The following is a 16,697-nucleotide window of genomic DNA, read 5'->3' on the forward strand; positions in this document are numbered from 1 at the left end:
TTTATTTTTTATTTTAAATAGACGTAAAATTGTAAATGTGTGGTTTTCTATGCTATAAAATAACTCGTTTACCTTTACCGCATTGGTTTGTTATTAATTAAAGGGGCGGAGCTAATGTTAATTAGGGTCGTTATGAGCTCTTTAAATGTGACACGCAGGCAAGAATATGCTACTTAGCGAAAATAAGCCGCAAAAATGTTGGTAATTGCATCATCAATTGTGTTTACGCTTATTGTATGTTTGAGCAATGCTCAGGATCCACAGTTTTCCTGGCAAATGCCCCAGTATCAGGCCGGTGGTTTGCCATTCTCACCAGGTCTGAAGGAGTTTCCCCGGCAGCAGGAGATATTTAATCCCCAGCAGGAGGAGAGGACTCCGGCGAGGACCTCCGGGTCTCAGCGCTGTGTGGTGGAGCAGCACGAGCGCATTGAGTGTGGAGAACCTGACCTCACTCCAGAAGAATGTGAGGACATCAGCTGCTGTCATGATGCACAGGGCTGTTATTATGCCAAGGCTGGTGAGTTCCTGCACGACACCGTGAAAATGGATGAGTATACTTTGTGACCAGCTTACACGGTAGCTACTTTATAGGACGTTATAGTCTAAAGTTAATTGGGATTACCATGGTACTTTTTGCTAGTATTTATGAGCATTACCAACATTTTTAGATGATTGGAATTTTGTAAGATGTAGTTTTAAGTCCCTAATGTTTACCAATGCTGCATTTGTTTGGTCAACAAAACAATACTTTTAATTTATTAATTTATTCCTGTGAAGTAAAGCTGATTTTTCAGCATCATTACTCCAGTCTTCAGTGTCACATGATCCTTCAGAAATCATTCTAATATGCTGGTTTGCTGCAAGAAAGAAACATTTCTTATTATCAATGTTCAAAACAGTTTTTTGGAAACCGTTATACACTACTATTCTAAAGTGTGTGTGGTAATTAAGAAGGGGAAAAAAGTACTTTTATTTAGCATTGCTGCATTAAACTGATTTTTTTTTTTAAAGTTATGTTTATAATTTTACAAAAAATGGTGAAAATTCAGCTTTGGCATCAAATAAATAAACTGTATTTTAAAATGTATTAAAACAAGTTATTTTGAGTTGTAATATTTCACAATATTAATGTTTTTGTTCTTGTCTTACTGTATTTTTGATCAAATAAATGCAGCCTTGGTGAGTGTAAGCAGATTCTTTCAGGGGGAAAAAAACGTAATTATTCCAAATATTTGACCAGTAGTAAATGGTCAATTTGTATAGTCATACTAGTTTTTATAGAGAAAATTAATTTGACTGCTATGGCAAAAAAAAAAAAAAAAAGGGTTTGGTTTAAATGGGCAAATGCTTAAGAGTCTATAACTGGATATTGCAGTGATTATGTTTTTAGCATGTAATATGTTTGGGAACAGTTATTTTAACCCTAATTGATGGAGTGTGTAGCTTTTCATTTCTTAAACAACCATGAAGACACACACATCATGGGCATATTCCAGGATGTCATCAGGAAGAATGAAAGAATGGTTGGGATGAGCATGAAGAGTTATTTTCACACATGAATTGTCAGCGCTGAGTAAAGACCTTAAATTCATTGAAAGTCTTTGGGATGTGCATGGTCAACACAAGATCTTGACCAAAATAATGTCACATTTATTTCCATTTAACATGCTACACAATGTAGTAATCACTGCAATAATGATCCAATCATAGGCTCTTAAGCATTTGCCCATTTAAATCCAAACAGCGACTTTCTTTTCTTTTTTGGTCGGGCAGTGTGTAAGTCTATATATAAGCAATATATAATCTAGATACCACTGTAACTGTATGATGACTTGGTTATTGAGTGCAAAAAGTCTAATTACATTGAAGTGTTTTTTCTTTTTTTCCCCCGTTTGTTCCAGTAACCCTGCAGTGCACGAGGGATGGGCAGTTTGTACTGGTCGTAGCTCGAGATGCCACCCTTCCACACATCAGTTTAGACTCCATCCACATGCTGGAGAGCGACCTCAGTGGCCACTGCGCGCCTGTCGGCAGTACTGCCACCTTTGCCATCTATCAGTTTGCTGTTAGCTCCTGTGGCACCAGAATGAAGGTGGGTGTGAACGGAGGGAGAGCCCGAGTATGTTATTAGTCATGGGTGGATGGGGAGTCATTGTTTTAGTTCACCCTATGGTCACTGTTATCTGTCCTATTTTATTTCCTTCAGGAAGAAAGCGGTTTTGTTATTTATGAGAACATAATGTCATCTGCGTATGAAGTGGGCATTGGACCTCGTGGATCAATTACGAGAGACAGTGCTTATGAGTGAGGAGGGCTCGTCTCATCACGTGCACTTTTGGAATTCACCTTGGTGGTCTGTTTTTGTGTTCAACGTTTTGGTAAGAAAATCCGTGGAAAGGGCCGTCAGTATTTCCTGTCTGTCTTGAAGGCTGGAGTTCCAGTGCAGGTATTCGGGAACATCAGTTGAGGCTCTGGTGGCGGAAGTGAATACGATTCCTCCTCCTCCCCCTGTCTCTCAGCTTGGGCCACTCAGAGTGGAGCTCCGGCTCGCCAAGGGACAGTGCACCGCTAAAGGATGCCCTGATGGTAAGCAGAATCCTGAAACCAACTATTTGACATCATAACCAATACGAGTCAGGTTTTTCAAATGTGGCTTACTTGGCAAAATATGATAAGGACTGAAATAAAATCATGAAACTCATCCAGTTTACCAAATCATCCTGAAATGTTCCTTGTCAAACAAGCAAGGTCACAAAAAATCTGGATCCAAAGTTATAGAAATTAAAGTATAAAGACATGATACAAAAATAACTGCAATTTCTATATACACTATCGTTCAAAAGTATGGGTTTGGTAAGATTTGTTTTTGAAAGAGGGATCTAATGCTCATCAAGGCTGCATTCATTTGATAAATACAGTAAATCTATAATTGTGAAATATTATAATTTAAAATAACTTTTCTATTTTAATATACAGTAGTCAACATTTGAAATGGATCAACCTTTCATCAAATGTGTACATGAATTTTGAACAATAGCCGTTCTTGTCTTAGGACAACATTGATGAACTTTTTTTGATCCACTTCAAATGTTGACTACTGTATAAACCCCTTAACTGTCACCTGCCCGTATACGGGCAAACTAAATTTACTTCACTATATTACTATTAAATCCTAATCTACTCATGACAAACTATATATCGTTGGAAAGGTCTAAGGCTCCTTAATAGATATTTCAGCACTTTTTTTTGTTACAATTTATGCAGGAACATTAATAGATGAATTTATGACAAGAGCGCACCTCAAAAAAACTACATCATAACAGGAGTTCTGACCTTTGTCACAAAAAGTCGACGCACACACTTTTAATAATTGAAACTTTGGTTTTCATGCTAAAAGTTCATAATAAAACATTTAATCTAGTATTTGTCAATAAAAAAAATAAAATAATATTATCTTCTAAAAAGTATAATATATATATATTATCCTCTAAAATATAATATTATCTTTTTTATTGCCTTTTTTTATTACATTACATATTTTAGTAGTTATCATAAATTAGGTATCATTTGAAAGCTTACGATCTCAGAATTCATCCTGTGAAAAGTGTTTTGAAATTGGACATTGTGTTACCATAGAAACGGTACTCTAAATTATTTTATTAGGCTCCTCCCCTTTTGGGCATCATTATGTTTCATAATTTATTATCAAAATATTTTCTAATCTTGACAAAACACATATTGTCAGAAAGGTCTGAGTCTCAAGGTTCCATATTTTGTGACAGAAGTGATATTTGGACAGAAATTTATGAATTTGTAATGGTAGAATGCATACAGTTAAATTCAATGGAATTCAATGACACCCGGTGGCTATTTTTGGTAATTCGCCTAAACAAAATCTCATGGGAACTTCAATTTTTGTGATATCAACTTCAAATTTGGAACACAACTTGGTTAGATATATGGCTTTGATTTGATAGTAATTTTTTTGTAAAACATATTTTATAAAATATATATTTTATATAAAATAAAAATATGAAATAAATTATATTTGATTTAATGTAAATTTAAACTTCCATAACTTTTTCATACTTTAATTTTTTGAAGTGATTTCACTTCAGCAATAATCTGCTATTTTTTCCCTTTAAAACAAGACCAAACTTAGGTCTATACTCCAAAGCATTCTTGAATTACAACCATTTAAGCTTGAATAGTGCATTTTAATGTCCATTCTCAAAAAGGGGGGTGACAGTTAAAGGGTTAAAATGTAATTTATTCCTGTGATGACAAAGCTGAATTTTCAGCATCATTACTCCAGTCTTCAGTGTCACATGATCCTTCTGAAATCATTCTAATATGTTGCTCAAGAATAATTTGATAATCATCAATGTTGAAAATTGTCATTCTGCTTGATATTTTTGTGGAAACGGTGATGCTTTTCCCCCAGTTTTTTTTATTTATTTTTTTCTGCATTGAATACCAGTAATACGACATCATTAATACCAGGTCTATATCAAATTACTATCATTGTAGATGAGTGAGATGCAGTTAATTAATTCAGTAATCTCCTTATGCATTTAAGAGGATATGTACACTTCATACTACTCTGAGGAGGACTATCCTGTTACAAAAGTGTTGAGAGAACCTGTGTATGTGGAGGTGCGGATTCTAGAGAGGACGGATCCGAATGTTATCCTGGTCCTGGACCACTGCTGGGCCACTTCTACTCCTGAACCCCTGAGCCTGCCTCAGTGGGACCTAGTGCTTAAAGGGTAAGCCTGAATTCTTTCATGGCTTCTTTCATAACTAATTTATCATCTAAATAAGTTTAGGAAATGGGCATTTAGTGCAATGTGTTAACTTCAAAGCTTGCCATATACCTCAATGCCAAAGAACTTAATCACTATTTGAAGTGTACCATTTTTCTAATTACTCTTCATAGCTGTCCATATAAGGATGACCATTATCTGACCACTCCGCTTCCTGTTGGATCCTCAGGGCTGCAGTACCCATCTCATTACAAACGCTTTGTGGTGAAGATGTTCACCTTTGTAGATCAATCCTCTTTTGTCCCTGTACAGGAAAGGGTATGTATCCTCTTGCCCACCACATGTTGTTCTCTTAGCTCCTACTTATGTTCTTGTCCTCTGCCCTCTCTTCAACAGATTTTCATTCACTGCACTACGTCTGTTTGCCACCGTTCCGCCACTGAGCCGTGTGAGCCCAGCTGTGGCAGCAGGAAAAGTGAGTGTGTGCATGTGTAAATAGAGGTTGCAGGTCCTTTACATGCAACTGCAAGCAATCACATTACCACATGGCACAAGCTGATTGGCCTCTGCTGATCCTACAGCCAATGAGATTGCTTGCTCAACATTTAAATAGTATGGTTCAATGTTTGCTGTAAACTAGTCCTGCAGCATGCTATCAGAGATCCTCTAAAAACCCTCCACCTGCCTAGATCCGCTACGGGATTTATGAATGTCTATTTATGCAGCAGCAGTGTATCTTACATGCTCACAGTGTATCTGTTAAGAGTAGCGTAGCAGATCTAGTCCGCTAAGACCAAATACATTAACATTGCCATATTTAATAACATACTAAAACTATTCCGAGAGTTGTCATGATTGAATATAAATGTATAGTAAAGCTATATGGTATATTCTAAATGTTGTGGTGTATAATACTATTAATTAAATGTATAGAATGTAACAGCAGGACACAGCTACATGGAAGATTCTAGATGTTGTGTAGTAGTATTCTAATAATAAAAAAATGAAAAAATGTATATAAGCTTATGTTACAGCAAGACAAGTGAGAACAGCTACATAGATTCTAGACATTGTGTAATTTTTATTATTTTTTTTCCTGACCTTTAGGAAGGGCTGTTTCAGAAGACTTAAAGGATTCTAAGGAACAGGTTGTAGTTTCGAGTGGGGAAGTCATAATTGTTTCCCATTTGCCGGTTTCTGACAATCTTGTGTCTAAAGAAGGTATGAAAGCACTGTGATGTTTGTTAACATTCATACAGTAAACAACCAATCCAAACTAGCTTCTACCTGGAAGTGTTTACCTCTTCTAGTCCCGCAGATATTGGATTATGGATTATGGGCGGCAGGAGCTCTCACAGTGTTTGGTGTCTGTGGGCTTGTGATTGCTGTTATAATACAGCGGACCAGACCTCGTCCTCAGCCTGCTCCAGTGTGATGTTAATAAAACAACTAAATAATCTGGCCTCTTTTTTGTGATCACTTATATCGATCAGACAGAGAATGTTTATCTAACATTTTCTTTTTTTTTATTGCTGAGACTTTACAATGGGCAAGCATTTATAATATATATACATACAATGACCATGTATCAAAATATAGTAGAAAAAAAAAACTAGTTCAGGTGCCTTATGCAGTGATGTCCTTCTCTTCTGCTTTTGGATATTCCATTTCCATCGACATTATAAAATCTACAAGGGAAAAACAACATGCATATGTGTCTTTACATATGAAATTTTAGATTTTCAGTTTAGAACACACCAGGTTATATTCAGAATGCATTCTATTACTGTTCTGTGTGTGTTGTAAGCTAATGTTCGTACAAATTTCTTTTTTCTCCAAAATTTACAATATATAAACTACCGTGCTGAGAAATCAGATTTGCAATCATGGGAATAAATAACATTTTAAATAATAGAATGGAATACATTCATTTTACATTTTAATAATATTACTGTGAAAAAGCAGTGTTTACTGTTTCTTCAAATAAATGCATCATTGGTGAGCAAAGAAGACTTTAAAAAAACAGCTAAAAAAATTCTAAGCTCACCAATGCTGCATTTATTCGAAGATCCAGTAAAAACAGATTTCATTAATGTCAAATCAATGTATTCTATTTATTTTACTATATGTAATTTATTCCTGTGATGCAAAGCTGTATTTTCAGCATCATTACTCCAGTGTCACATGATTTTTCAGAAACCATTCTAATATGCTGATTTGGTGCTCAAACATGTATTATTAGTATGAATGTACAAAACCGTTGTGCTGCTTGATCCTTGGCCATGATACTACGTATACTTACTATACGAGTTAGTGTTTGGTTTAGGGTTAGTTACTTATAATTATGCATAATTTACTATAGTAAGTACAAGTAATGTGTAACTGTCACCAAAAAATCGTACTAATTCCAAATGCTTGAATGGAAGTTCATTATTTGATCAGAATAGAAAGCTTTTTTTGAATATATTTATTTTTATTCTGAAATAACTGCCGCTGAATTAAATGTATAACTTGACATGGTTCCGTGATGACACGGTATCATAGAAATGTTAACCGTTGCATAATGTGCTCTGTTTCACATGCATTTTTTTTAAAAACCATATACAGTACAGTACACTAGTATACAATTCCAAACATAGCCACAGGAGAGCAGAAGACTGCTCTCTGAACTTCATCATCCTGTAGAATTTACCTTCTGTGTGGTCGATATCTGGACTTGTTGACATCAGAACCCACGCCAGCCCGACCAGCAAAGTGACCACCAGATTGACTATGATCCAGGGATAAAGAAAGCTGTGCTCTGAGCCCGGCTGCCTGAAAGGAGACACGACAACCGCTTCACTTTTAATACTGTAGGGCAGTGGTTCCCAAACCTGTCCTGAAGGCCCCCCAACACTGCACGTTTTCTTTGTCTCCCTAATCAAACACACCTGATTCAACTCATCATCTCATTAACCCATGTGATAATGAGCTGATGAGTTGAATCAGGTGTGTTTGATTAGGGAGACAAAGAAAACGTGCAGTGTTGGGGGTCCTTCAGGACAGGTTTGGGAACCACTGCTGTAGGGTATTTACCCAGCATGCTCTAATGCGATGGATCTTACCAGAGTGTTACATTATCGCTGGAGTACTGATTATAGAGATTGATACGGTCACTCGTCATCTGCTGGCTTAACGATAAAACGAGCGCAGAAAAGTAAACTGAAAAAGAAAAGGAATACATTAAAACATTGCTGTTTACATGTATGGCTAGGCTACAGATATTATTTTGTGTATGGCAGCTTGTAACTTTCAAGGATTTCAAGGATGTAACTTTCAAAACTTTTTATAGAATTTTTGGTAACACTTTATTTTATTATGTTACATGTACTTACCATAGTAATAACAGTAAATTATACATAATTACATGCAACTAACCCTCAACCAAATCCTAATCCTACTCTAACCCTATAGTAAGTACATGTAGTTGCTTAATATTACTCAGTGCTTAAATATATAATTACACTGTAACAATGACACCTTAAAATAAAGTGTAACCGATCTTTTTTCATAAAGACATTTTGTCACCTGAACAATTGGTATGTTGTTAAACAATACATTGAACACTCTGTATTCTATCCCTCATAGCCTCGTTTTAATTCCTATCAAAAAAATAAACATGGCGCTACCCTGACTAAGGTCCATTGCATGAGTACATGAGGAAAAATACAGAAGGAAATGCTGAACTCACAGAAGGAGGCAAGCGCCACAGGACTCAGGGTTAGCAAACTCCGCATGGCCGCAGAGGCTTTGGCCAGATTTAACCTATTAGGAGAGGGAACAAAAACATTGTTTCATCTCAAGGGCTCTGAAAGCTATAAACACTTGTGACTACAGTGTAACTGTACTTTTGTTGGTCCAAGTGAATGGTCATGGTTAGGTTTGGTGATTCACCTGTCAAAGGCAGAGACGGTGCTGAGAGCCAGCAGCAGGTAGAGCAGGGACTGTGCGGGGTAGGCCAGGGTATGATACTGCTGCAGGAGGTTGGAGAGAGTGCTCAACTGTTCCCCAGCCAACACATAGACCACAATGATATTCCATACAGCATAACCAGCCAGAAAGCCATGAGAAAACAGGCCAATCACTCTGTGTAGTAGGAACAGTCACGCTTTAGAAAATAGTCTTTCCATAGATGTACACTACCATCCAAAAGTTTGGGGTCAGTGAAAATCTTTTTCTTTTTTTTTCAGCAAGAATGCATTCAATTGATCAAAAGTGACAGTAAAGACATTTATGATGTTAAAAAAATATATATATTTCAAATAGAATCCTGAAAAAAAAAGTAGCAAGGTTTCAAAAAAACAACTTTTAACCAATTTATTTTTGTGATAATACGAAATGTTTCTTGAGCACCAAATCAGCATATTATAATGATTTCAACAGGATTAAAATGCATCATTTTGTATATTAGTCATTCGTTTCCAACCAGACCATATATTTTAACAAATAGCATGCAATTAATTTTTAAAGAAACTTTGATATTGCTTCCACCCTCTAATGCTACAGTCCATTTTTGAGTGATTAAAGTGCCCATATTATGCTTTTTTAAAGGTTTTGTTTTGCATGACTACTACAACAGGTTTACATGCATCCAAAGTCATCTATATTCTATATTACATATGACATGAAGGTAATATCCGAAAAAGCATAATAGGTGCACTTTAAAAAAACTTGTTTTTACTCAAAAAGGCACCTCAGGCCAAATCAATTGCGCCGATCTGAAAGAACTGGAAAATAACATGTCGTTTAATGGAAAGGACACCTGAAGCCACTGTGTACTCTCAAGGAGACATCTCTAGTGGTCCACATTGAACGGATGTCCATAAAGCTCTGCTCCATCGGGACACTGGGCTTCCACTGGTCCACTCTCTCAGCTGCTTGAAAACGACCTGTGACCAAAGAAACATGCTCACTACTTACACTTGACCTTCATTTCTTGCATGCAAACAATTTCAACTTACAAAAAAGTAAAAGTTTAGAGGCCCTATTTTACCGATCTGAAACGCAAGTATCAAACGCGAAACGCAAGTAACTTTGTGGGCGGATCTGTTGCTATTATACCGGCGGGATAAATGACTCTTGCGCCCGACGCAAATCTAAAATGGGTTGGTCTGAAGTAGCAACATTACTCATAGGTGTGGTTTGGGCGTAACGTGAAATAAACCAACCAGAGCATCATCTCACATTCACTTTAAGAGCAGGCGCGCTTGTTCCATGGCGGATTGCTATTATAACGGCGGATTTGCCAGGCGTGTGCCAGGAGCGGTTCATAGCCGAGGAGACCGACGTTCTCGTCAGGGCTGGAAAAGACAGAGAAGTGACATTGTATGAGGATGGGAGAAACCCACCCAAATAAGCTTTGGTTAAACAGGCGTATAATAATTTGGGTAAATGTGTAAGCTAGATCTATGCCTATTTTTTCCACATCTTCATGGACACCACAATGATTTCCCTCATGTGGAATATTTTTCCTTGTAATTATGTATGGTTTGCAAAAATGTCCACTGCTAGATGAGAGAAGCAAAGTGTATGCGCGTTGTGCACACTCTACATTATGGCCAAGCATGCGCCCTTAAAATAGCATCTGAACGCGCCACTGAAAACGCGCCACTGACTTTAGACTAGGTTTTTCCTGGTCTGTAGCGGAATTGTTTTCTGGAACTGCAAAACAGCACCAGGGAACGTTTGCGCCAGAACACGCCTCCTCTTTTCGCTGAACCGCCCCCGGGAGCGCAATTCATTCCCTAATTTAGTGACGTGCGTCTGTGGAGGGAAAAGTCCGCTGTGCGTCGGTTGCAAAATAGGAATGATACATGCGTCGGTGTACAAAGTCAATTGCGCTGGGTGCAAGATAGGGCCCAATATGTAAAATGTTGCAACTTATGAACTTGCAAACAGTCTTAAAGGGATAGTTCACCCAAAAATTTGAATTCTACAATTAATTACTCACCCTCATGTCGTTCCAAACCTTTAAGACTTTCGTTCATCTTCGGAACACAAATGAAGATCTTTTTTATAAAATCGGACAAATACGTAACTACAACTTTGACGCTTCAAAAAGTTCATAAAGAGATCGTAAAACTAATCCATATGAATTGAGCGGTTTAGTTCAAATTTTCTAAAGAGACTCGATCGCTTTATATGATGAACAGATTTAATTTAGGCTTTTATTCACATATAAACATCAACATAAACAGAAGCTCAAGCATGTTTGCTTGACGTGAGAGAACCAATGAGGTTCATTCACGTGTTACACAGCACGTTTGAGCTTCCACAAGAACCAATGAGGTTTGTTCTCGCGCATCAATTCATATGGATTAGTTTTAAGATCTCTTTATGATCTTTTTGTCAAAGTGTTAGTTGCGTAGCTGTCAATGGAGAGACATAAAGCTCTCGGGTTTCATAAAAAATATGAACTAAAGTCTTAAAGGTTTTGGAACGACATGAGGGTGAGTAATTAATGACAAAATATAATTTTTTCGGTGAACCTTTAAAAACCTGCACCATATACACAATGTGCTTGAAACTTACGGCTCTTCTCCACAAACACCTTCCCCACAGGCTGACTCTGCCCTTGAGGAGCGGTGAACAAGGAATGCTGGGGAATTGGCGCCTGGGGGTCTGTGATGATATCATCATCCTCTATGTCCAGTTCATTGTTGGACTGCGTTTCTGTTACTTTAGGTTTCACTCTGAAGAAAGAAATATAATTGTTAATTCAATGGCAAATTAAATCCAGAAAGCTGTCATAAAAAAAAATCAAACATATCAGTGGTGCATATCTGGATCCTTCTTAATTTTCAATAATCAAACAGTTTAAGGTAAGAAAATTACTTACTTCCTCTTTTTTGGTCTGCGTGTCACCTCTTCGTCAGTGTTCTGATCCACCATATCTCCATTTGACACCAGGTCTGTCTGATCTCCCTCCACATCTTATCAATCAGAGCAAATCAGCATTACTGTGTTATTATTATTATTGTCTATGTAAATAAAATCACGCCTATACAGATATCAGATCAGTTGAATTGAACAGGACATGCAAAATGCAAATGAACAGTGTTTTTACCAATGGCTTGTGCTTTCTTCTTCTTTTTCCTCCTTTGTGGCGGATTATCCAGAGGCTCCGGGGACAAAGGTTCCTGACATTCGGATTGTCTGCGACTGGTAAGTCCTCCCATTTCCATTCCAACATCTACAAAGGTCAAGGGTAAAACACACTTATCACAAGTGCAACACCATGCTTTTTACAGGTAATACCCAGCAGTCAAGTTTAGCTGGTTTGCAATGTCTAGTAGCCCATGTTAGAAGATGTTGTAACTACAACATCATCTTCCAAAAATGCATCTTTCTCCATTGACAGCCATTCAAAGGTAAATATGTATTGTGTATACATAAAGTAGGCAAAACAATTCTAATTTGCTGATTTACAGAAGATGCAATAATGTTTTCTTCCCTATTGTGATGTATATCTGAGTAAAACGGCTTCTCGAACCAGAAAAAAATGTAGGACAGGACTTGATTTTGTCTATTGGGAAATGATTGGCTCGTTGGATGGTTGTGGTTTGCTATTGGTCCATCTCATGTGAGTGACAGGTTGTCCCGTCCTCACGCCAGTAAACACATCATCAGAGAACAGATTTCGTTGCAAGTGGGAGGGGAAGTTGTTGGCACATGGATTTAAAAAAGAATTACGTACTGCAATATCCCATAAAATGGTGGCTTTAAATTTTAGAGCATCCACTTTTGTGACAACATGCCCCAAATGGGACCCTGCCATTAAATAGCATTTTAAAGACTAAAATAAAATAAAATATAAATAATTATGAAGCACAAAACAATTTATGAAACAACAAAAATCTAAAAGATAACATACAAAAATATGAAACCATTTTATGTTGCCAAAAGAAATTGTAATTAAAGGGATAGTTCACCCAAAAATGAAAATTCTGTCATTAATTACTCACCCTCATGTCATTCCAAACCTGTAAGACTTTCGTTCATCTTCAGAACACAAAAAAATATATTTTTTATGAAATCTGAGAGCTTTCTGTCCCTCCATAGACTGCTACGCAAATAAAACTTTAAAGACCCAGAAAAGTAGTAAAGACATCATTAAAGTAAACCATTTGACTCCAGTGGTTAATCCTCAATTTCGTTCAACCTTTCTGGGGCTTGGAAGTGGTAGTTGTGTAGACAGAAAGCTTTCAGATTTCATCAAAAAGATCTTCATTTGTGTTCAGAAGATGAACAAGTCTTACGGGTTTAGAACAAGTAATTGATGGCAAAATTTGCATTTTTGGGTGAACTAACCCTTTAAAATAAATAATTGTATATAATAAACATATTATTTATAAAAGACATTTACTGTCTTCATTTGTTACAAAAAAAAAAAGTGGTTTGGAGGATATGACACAAGTATCCCAATTTATGATAGTTATAAACCTGTGTTTAAAACCAATATACAATATACAGTAATATATAGTTACTGAGACAAAGCCCTTGTGACAACTTTACTGTGTGACAACTAGCCCCACTCTCTCCCATCACGTGTGCTGTTTATCACCTAAACTCACCGTCAGGTTCATCCACACTCTCTACGTCTCTCTTGACCTTCTTTTTCCTACTCTTTGGAGCAGGCATCTCCTCTGTGTGGAACAAAAGATGAGCTTCATTATATAATGAATATAATGTTACATTTTAAGTTTAAACTTAAAGGCAATCAAACAGACACATCATAGCCCTTTAAACACTACCACCTACACAAATGCCAGAATAGCATATTTAGACACTAAATCCCAAATGTGAAAAACATTTAAAAGAGAAACACTCACCTGCTGTGTCTTGACTGTGTTTGAAGGCATAATGAAGGAAGAGGAAATAAGAGACTCAGCATGTGATTTTCCTTTATAAATTACAATGTAAACATCTAATCTGCTAGGTGATCTTACCTTGGCATAGATGGCAGTGCTCGTGGTCCCCGCTAAAATGTTAAAAGGGAATATTTGGTTAGCAAAAAACAGTTCCAGTCAGATGCTAAACCTGTCGAGGGCTCTACATTTATTTATTTTGTCTAATGAAGCTTACCACCGTCTTTTTCGCCATTCCACTCAAGAGTACAGGGAGAACATAAGGGAAGAAATGGACATTTGCGCATGTACACTACAAACAAACATCTTGGTGCACTTAAAGCAAGGATTAATGCGTGTCTAAATCTGAGACGAGCATCTGCCAAGCAGCAGGATTATGTAAGGAAGGATCAAACAGTGTTACTCAACCTTCTGACATAAACACACACCAGGGTTACTGTAGTTAACTAAAACATTTGTTCATCATAACTTCATTATCAACACTGATAATAATAATAAATGTTTCTTGAGCACCAAATCAGCATATTAGAACAATTTCTGAAGGATCATGTGACACTGAAAACTGGAGTAATGATGCTGAAAATTCAGCTTTACCATCACAGGAACAAATTACCAGTGTTGGGGATAACTCATTACAAGTTACTTAAGCTATGTAATCAGATTATTTTTTCCAAGTAACTAGTAAATTAACGCATTACTTTTAAAATTTACAAAAACAAATCTGAGTTACTTTTTTAGTAACGCAAGTTACTTTGTTTTCCCATTTATTGACTGACAGCTCTCTTGTCCCCATGTTGAGACAAATCAAAGTGCAGAGGCGTTGTGTGTAAACATGATGGTTATTGTACAGACCCTTTCCAAAAAATTTGAATATCATGGAAAAGTTTATTTATTTCCATAATTCCATTCAAAACGTTAAACTTCCATAGATCATAGATTCAGGGCCCACAACTTAAACGATTTCAAGTATTTAGTTGTTTATTTGTACATAATTTGGGCTTCCAGCTCATAAAACCCACGAAAACAGGATTTCAAAAAATTAGAATATTACATGAAATCACACAGTAATTACACAGTGATACCATGGTCATTGAACCAGGTTTTGGTTCTTTTGGCAGTGTGGGCAGGTGCAAATCCTGCTGGAAAATGAAGGAAGCATGAAGTGCTCTGAAAATGTCCTGGTAGACGGCTCGGTGTTTGGTGTTTTAAGCCCCCAACGGCGCCTTCCAGGCAGCGAGGGGATGGGTAGGTTTAAGGTTGAGGGTAGGGTTAGCTGCCTCTAAGGAGCCATTGGGGGCTTAAAACACCATCGAGCAGACGGCTGCGTTGACTCTGGATTTAATAAAGCACAGTGGACCAAAGTCCTCTTTTCTGATGAGAGCAAATTTTGCATCTCATTTGGAAACCAAGGTCCCAGAGTCTGGAGGAAGAATGGAGAGGCACACAATCCAAGATGCTTGAAGTCCAGTGTGAAGTTTCCACAGTCTGTGTTGGTTTGGGGAGCCATGTCATCGGCTGGTGTTGGTCCACTGCACTGTCCACTCAACGCAGCCGTCTACCAGGACATTCTCAGAGCACTTCATGCTTCCTTCAGCAGACAAGCTTTATGGAGATGCTGACTTCATTTTCCAGCAGGATTTGCACCTGCCCACACTGCCAAAAGAGCCAAAACCTGGTTCAATGACCATGGTATTACTGTGTAATTACTGTGTGATCTCATGTAATATTCTAATTTTTTGAAATCCTATTTTCGTGGGTTTTATGAGCTGGAAGCCAAAATTATGTACAAATAAACAACTAAATACTTGAAATCGTTTAAGTTGTGGGCCCTGAATCTATAATCTATGGAAGTTTAACGTTTTGAATGGAATTATGGAAATAAATAAACTTTTCCATGATATTCAAATTTTTTGGAAAGGGTCTGTAGTTCTAGACTAAATGTGAGCATTTACTCATCTCACTTGCACAAAAAAAAAAAAATCAATATTCCTCAAAATGAATAAAATCAGAAATCAGAATACTATGCAAACTTTATAAATATGTTAAATAAAACATAAATTTTTTATGCATTTAATCTAACTTTATTGACCAATGTACTTGCTTCTGACCTTCAATGATTCAGTTAAACCATAAGCAAAAATGACTATAGTTTTTTTTGTTTTTATTGGTAAAGTAAGTGTTAAACTTTTTTCTCCTGCATCCTATTCTTCCGTCATCCAGAACGACAGATGCTGGAAATGTTTGTTTGAGCTGTGCCCTTTACTGTACATCCATGAATTTGCATTTCCTTCAGCCTGAGGCTTATTTCACTTTTGGTGTGAAAGGGTCTTTACATTTGCCCCGAAATATAACTTTTTCGTTATAAAAAAACAAACAAAACAAGCCCAGCCCGGATGAAAAAAAGTAGCGCAAAAGTAACGTAACGCAGTACTTTTCCAAAAAAGTAACCAAGTAACGCAATTAGACACTTTTTATTTATTTGGTATTACTTTAGTCCAGACTGTCTTAAACAACATTATTTAACAGAGATAAACAGATTGTAGTGGATAAGCCCGGAAAGCCCAGTTCTCTACATTTACAACCCTACAGGCAGAGCAAAAGCCTGATGAACACAGCTCAAAGAAACATAAACACATTTGAAATGTCATGAATATCCCAGACCTACCCTCTGTCCTTGAGGAATTGGAGGAAGATCTCTTCTCCTTGTGCTGGGAACCTACGTACAATAATATATTTAATTCAGGTCTGTGAGCAACTGCTTGCCAAAAAAACTACTGTACAGAGCACGAGGCTTCTCATTCAGGCAAGTAACAAACCTTTGCTTCCGTATCCATTCTTTGGAGTTGAATAATATAAGCTTTATCGATTTAATTGATGAGTAAAAATTATCTTTGAATGTACATGTCGTTTGTGATCTGAGATTTTGTTGTGCACGCTGACTATTGTTGATGTTGGAGACGAGTGGGCGCGTCTCACTTTCCTGACGTATTGTCTGTACTAGAGGCGCGCAACAATTCAGACCGTA

At 37.0% G+C, this 16,697-nt stretch overlaps 2 protein-coding genes across 3 annotated transcripts; one reads left to right on the top strand and one right to left on the bottom strand.

Moving 5' to 3' along the window:
- The first annotated feature begins 82 nt into the window (after window positions 1-82).
- zp2l2 (zona pellucida glycoprotein 2, like 2) lies at window positions 83-6,298 on the top strand. Its single transcript, XM_084128496.1, has 9 exons — window positions 83-517; window positions 1,902-2,092; window positions 2,207-2,304; window positions 2,429-2,586; window positions 4,580-4,769; window positions 4,940-5,084; window positions 5,163-5,241; window positions 5,874-5,987; window positions 6,077-6,298. Exons 1-9 carry the CDS (start codon window positions 196-198, stop codon window positions 6,199-6,201), a joined length of 1,422 nt encoding a protein of 473 aa, XP_083984622.1. The 5' UTR covers window positions 83-195; the 3' UTR covers window positions 6,202-6,298.
- Window positions 6,259-16,636, bottom strand: tmem237b (transmembrane protein 237b). Of its 2 annotated transcripts, XM_084128497.1 has the most exons (14): window positions 16,489-16,636; window positions 16,338-16,388; window positions 13,754-13,785; window positions 13,637-13,650; window positions 13,379-13,450; window positions 11,872-11,997; window positions 11,644-11,737; window positions 11,337-11,497; window positions 9,568-9,694; window positions 8,700-8,891; window positions 8,497-8,570; window positions 7,871-7,967; window positions 7,459-7,580; window positions 6,259-6,454 (listed from the first exon to the last, which is right to left on the bottom strand). In XM_084128497.1, the coding sequence occupies exons 1-14, from the start codon at window positions 16,504-16,506 to the stop codon at window positions 6,393-6,395; spliced, it is 1,242 nt and encodes a 413-aa protein (XP_083984623.1). In that variant the 5' UTR covers window positions 16,507-16,636; the 3' UTR covers window positions 6,259-6,392. The 2 variants fall into 2 exon arrangements, with proteins under 2 accessions (XP_083984623.1, XP_083984624.1); XM_084128498.1 differs by lacking the exons at window positions 16,338-16,388; window positions 16,489-16,636 and adding an exon at window positions 13,890-13,998.
- Between the last annotated feature and the right edge of the window lie 61 nt (window positions 16,637-16,697).

The sequence above is a fragment of the Abramis brama genome (assembly GCF_963993115.1).
Source record: "Abramis brama genome assembly, chromosome: 11".
Lineage (NCBI taxonomy): Eukaryota > Metazoa > Chordata > Actinopteri > Cypriniformes > Leuciscidae > Abramis > Abramis brama.

What these genes read in the sequence shown, in the direction of transcription:
- tmem237b (XM_084128497.1), bottom strand. An exon ending in CGCAGACCAAAAAAGAGGAA is followed by an intron (nt 11,498 to 11,643) that starts GTAAGTAATTTT and finishes TTCTTTCTTCAG; the next exon opens with AGTGAAACCTAAAGTAACAG. An exon ending in AGAGTACACAGTGGCTTCAG is followed by an intron (nt 8,892 to 9,567) that starts GTGTCCTTTCCA and finishes CCTACTACACAG; the next exon opens with AGTGATTGGCCTGTTTTCTC.
- zp2l2 (XM_084128496.1), top strand. Translation starts at nt 196, where the DNA reads ATGTTGGTAATTGCATCATCAATTGTGTTTACGCTTATTGTATGTTTG. An exon ending in CTGTTATTATGCCAAGGCTG is followed by an intron (nt 518 to 1,901) that starts GTGAGTTCCTGC and finishes CGTTTGTTCCAG; the next exon opens with TAACCCTGCAGTGCACGAGG. An exon ending in TTGTCCCTGTACAGGAAAGG is followed by an intron (nt 5,085 to 5,162) that starts GTATGTATCCTC and finishes TCTCTTCAACAG; the next exon opens with ATTTTCATTCACTGCACTAC.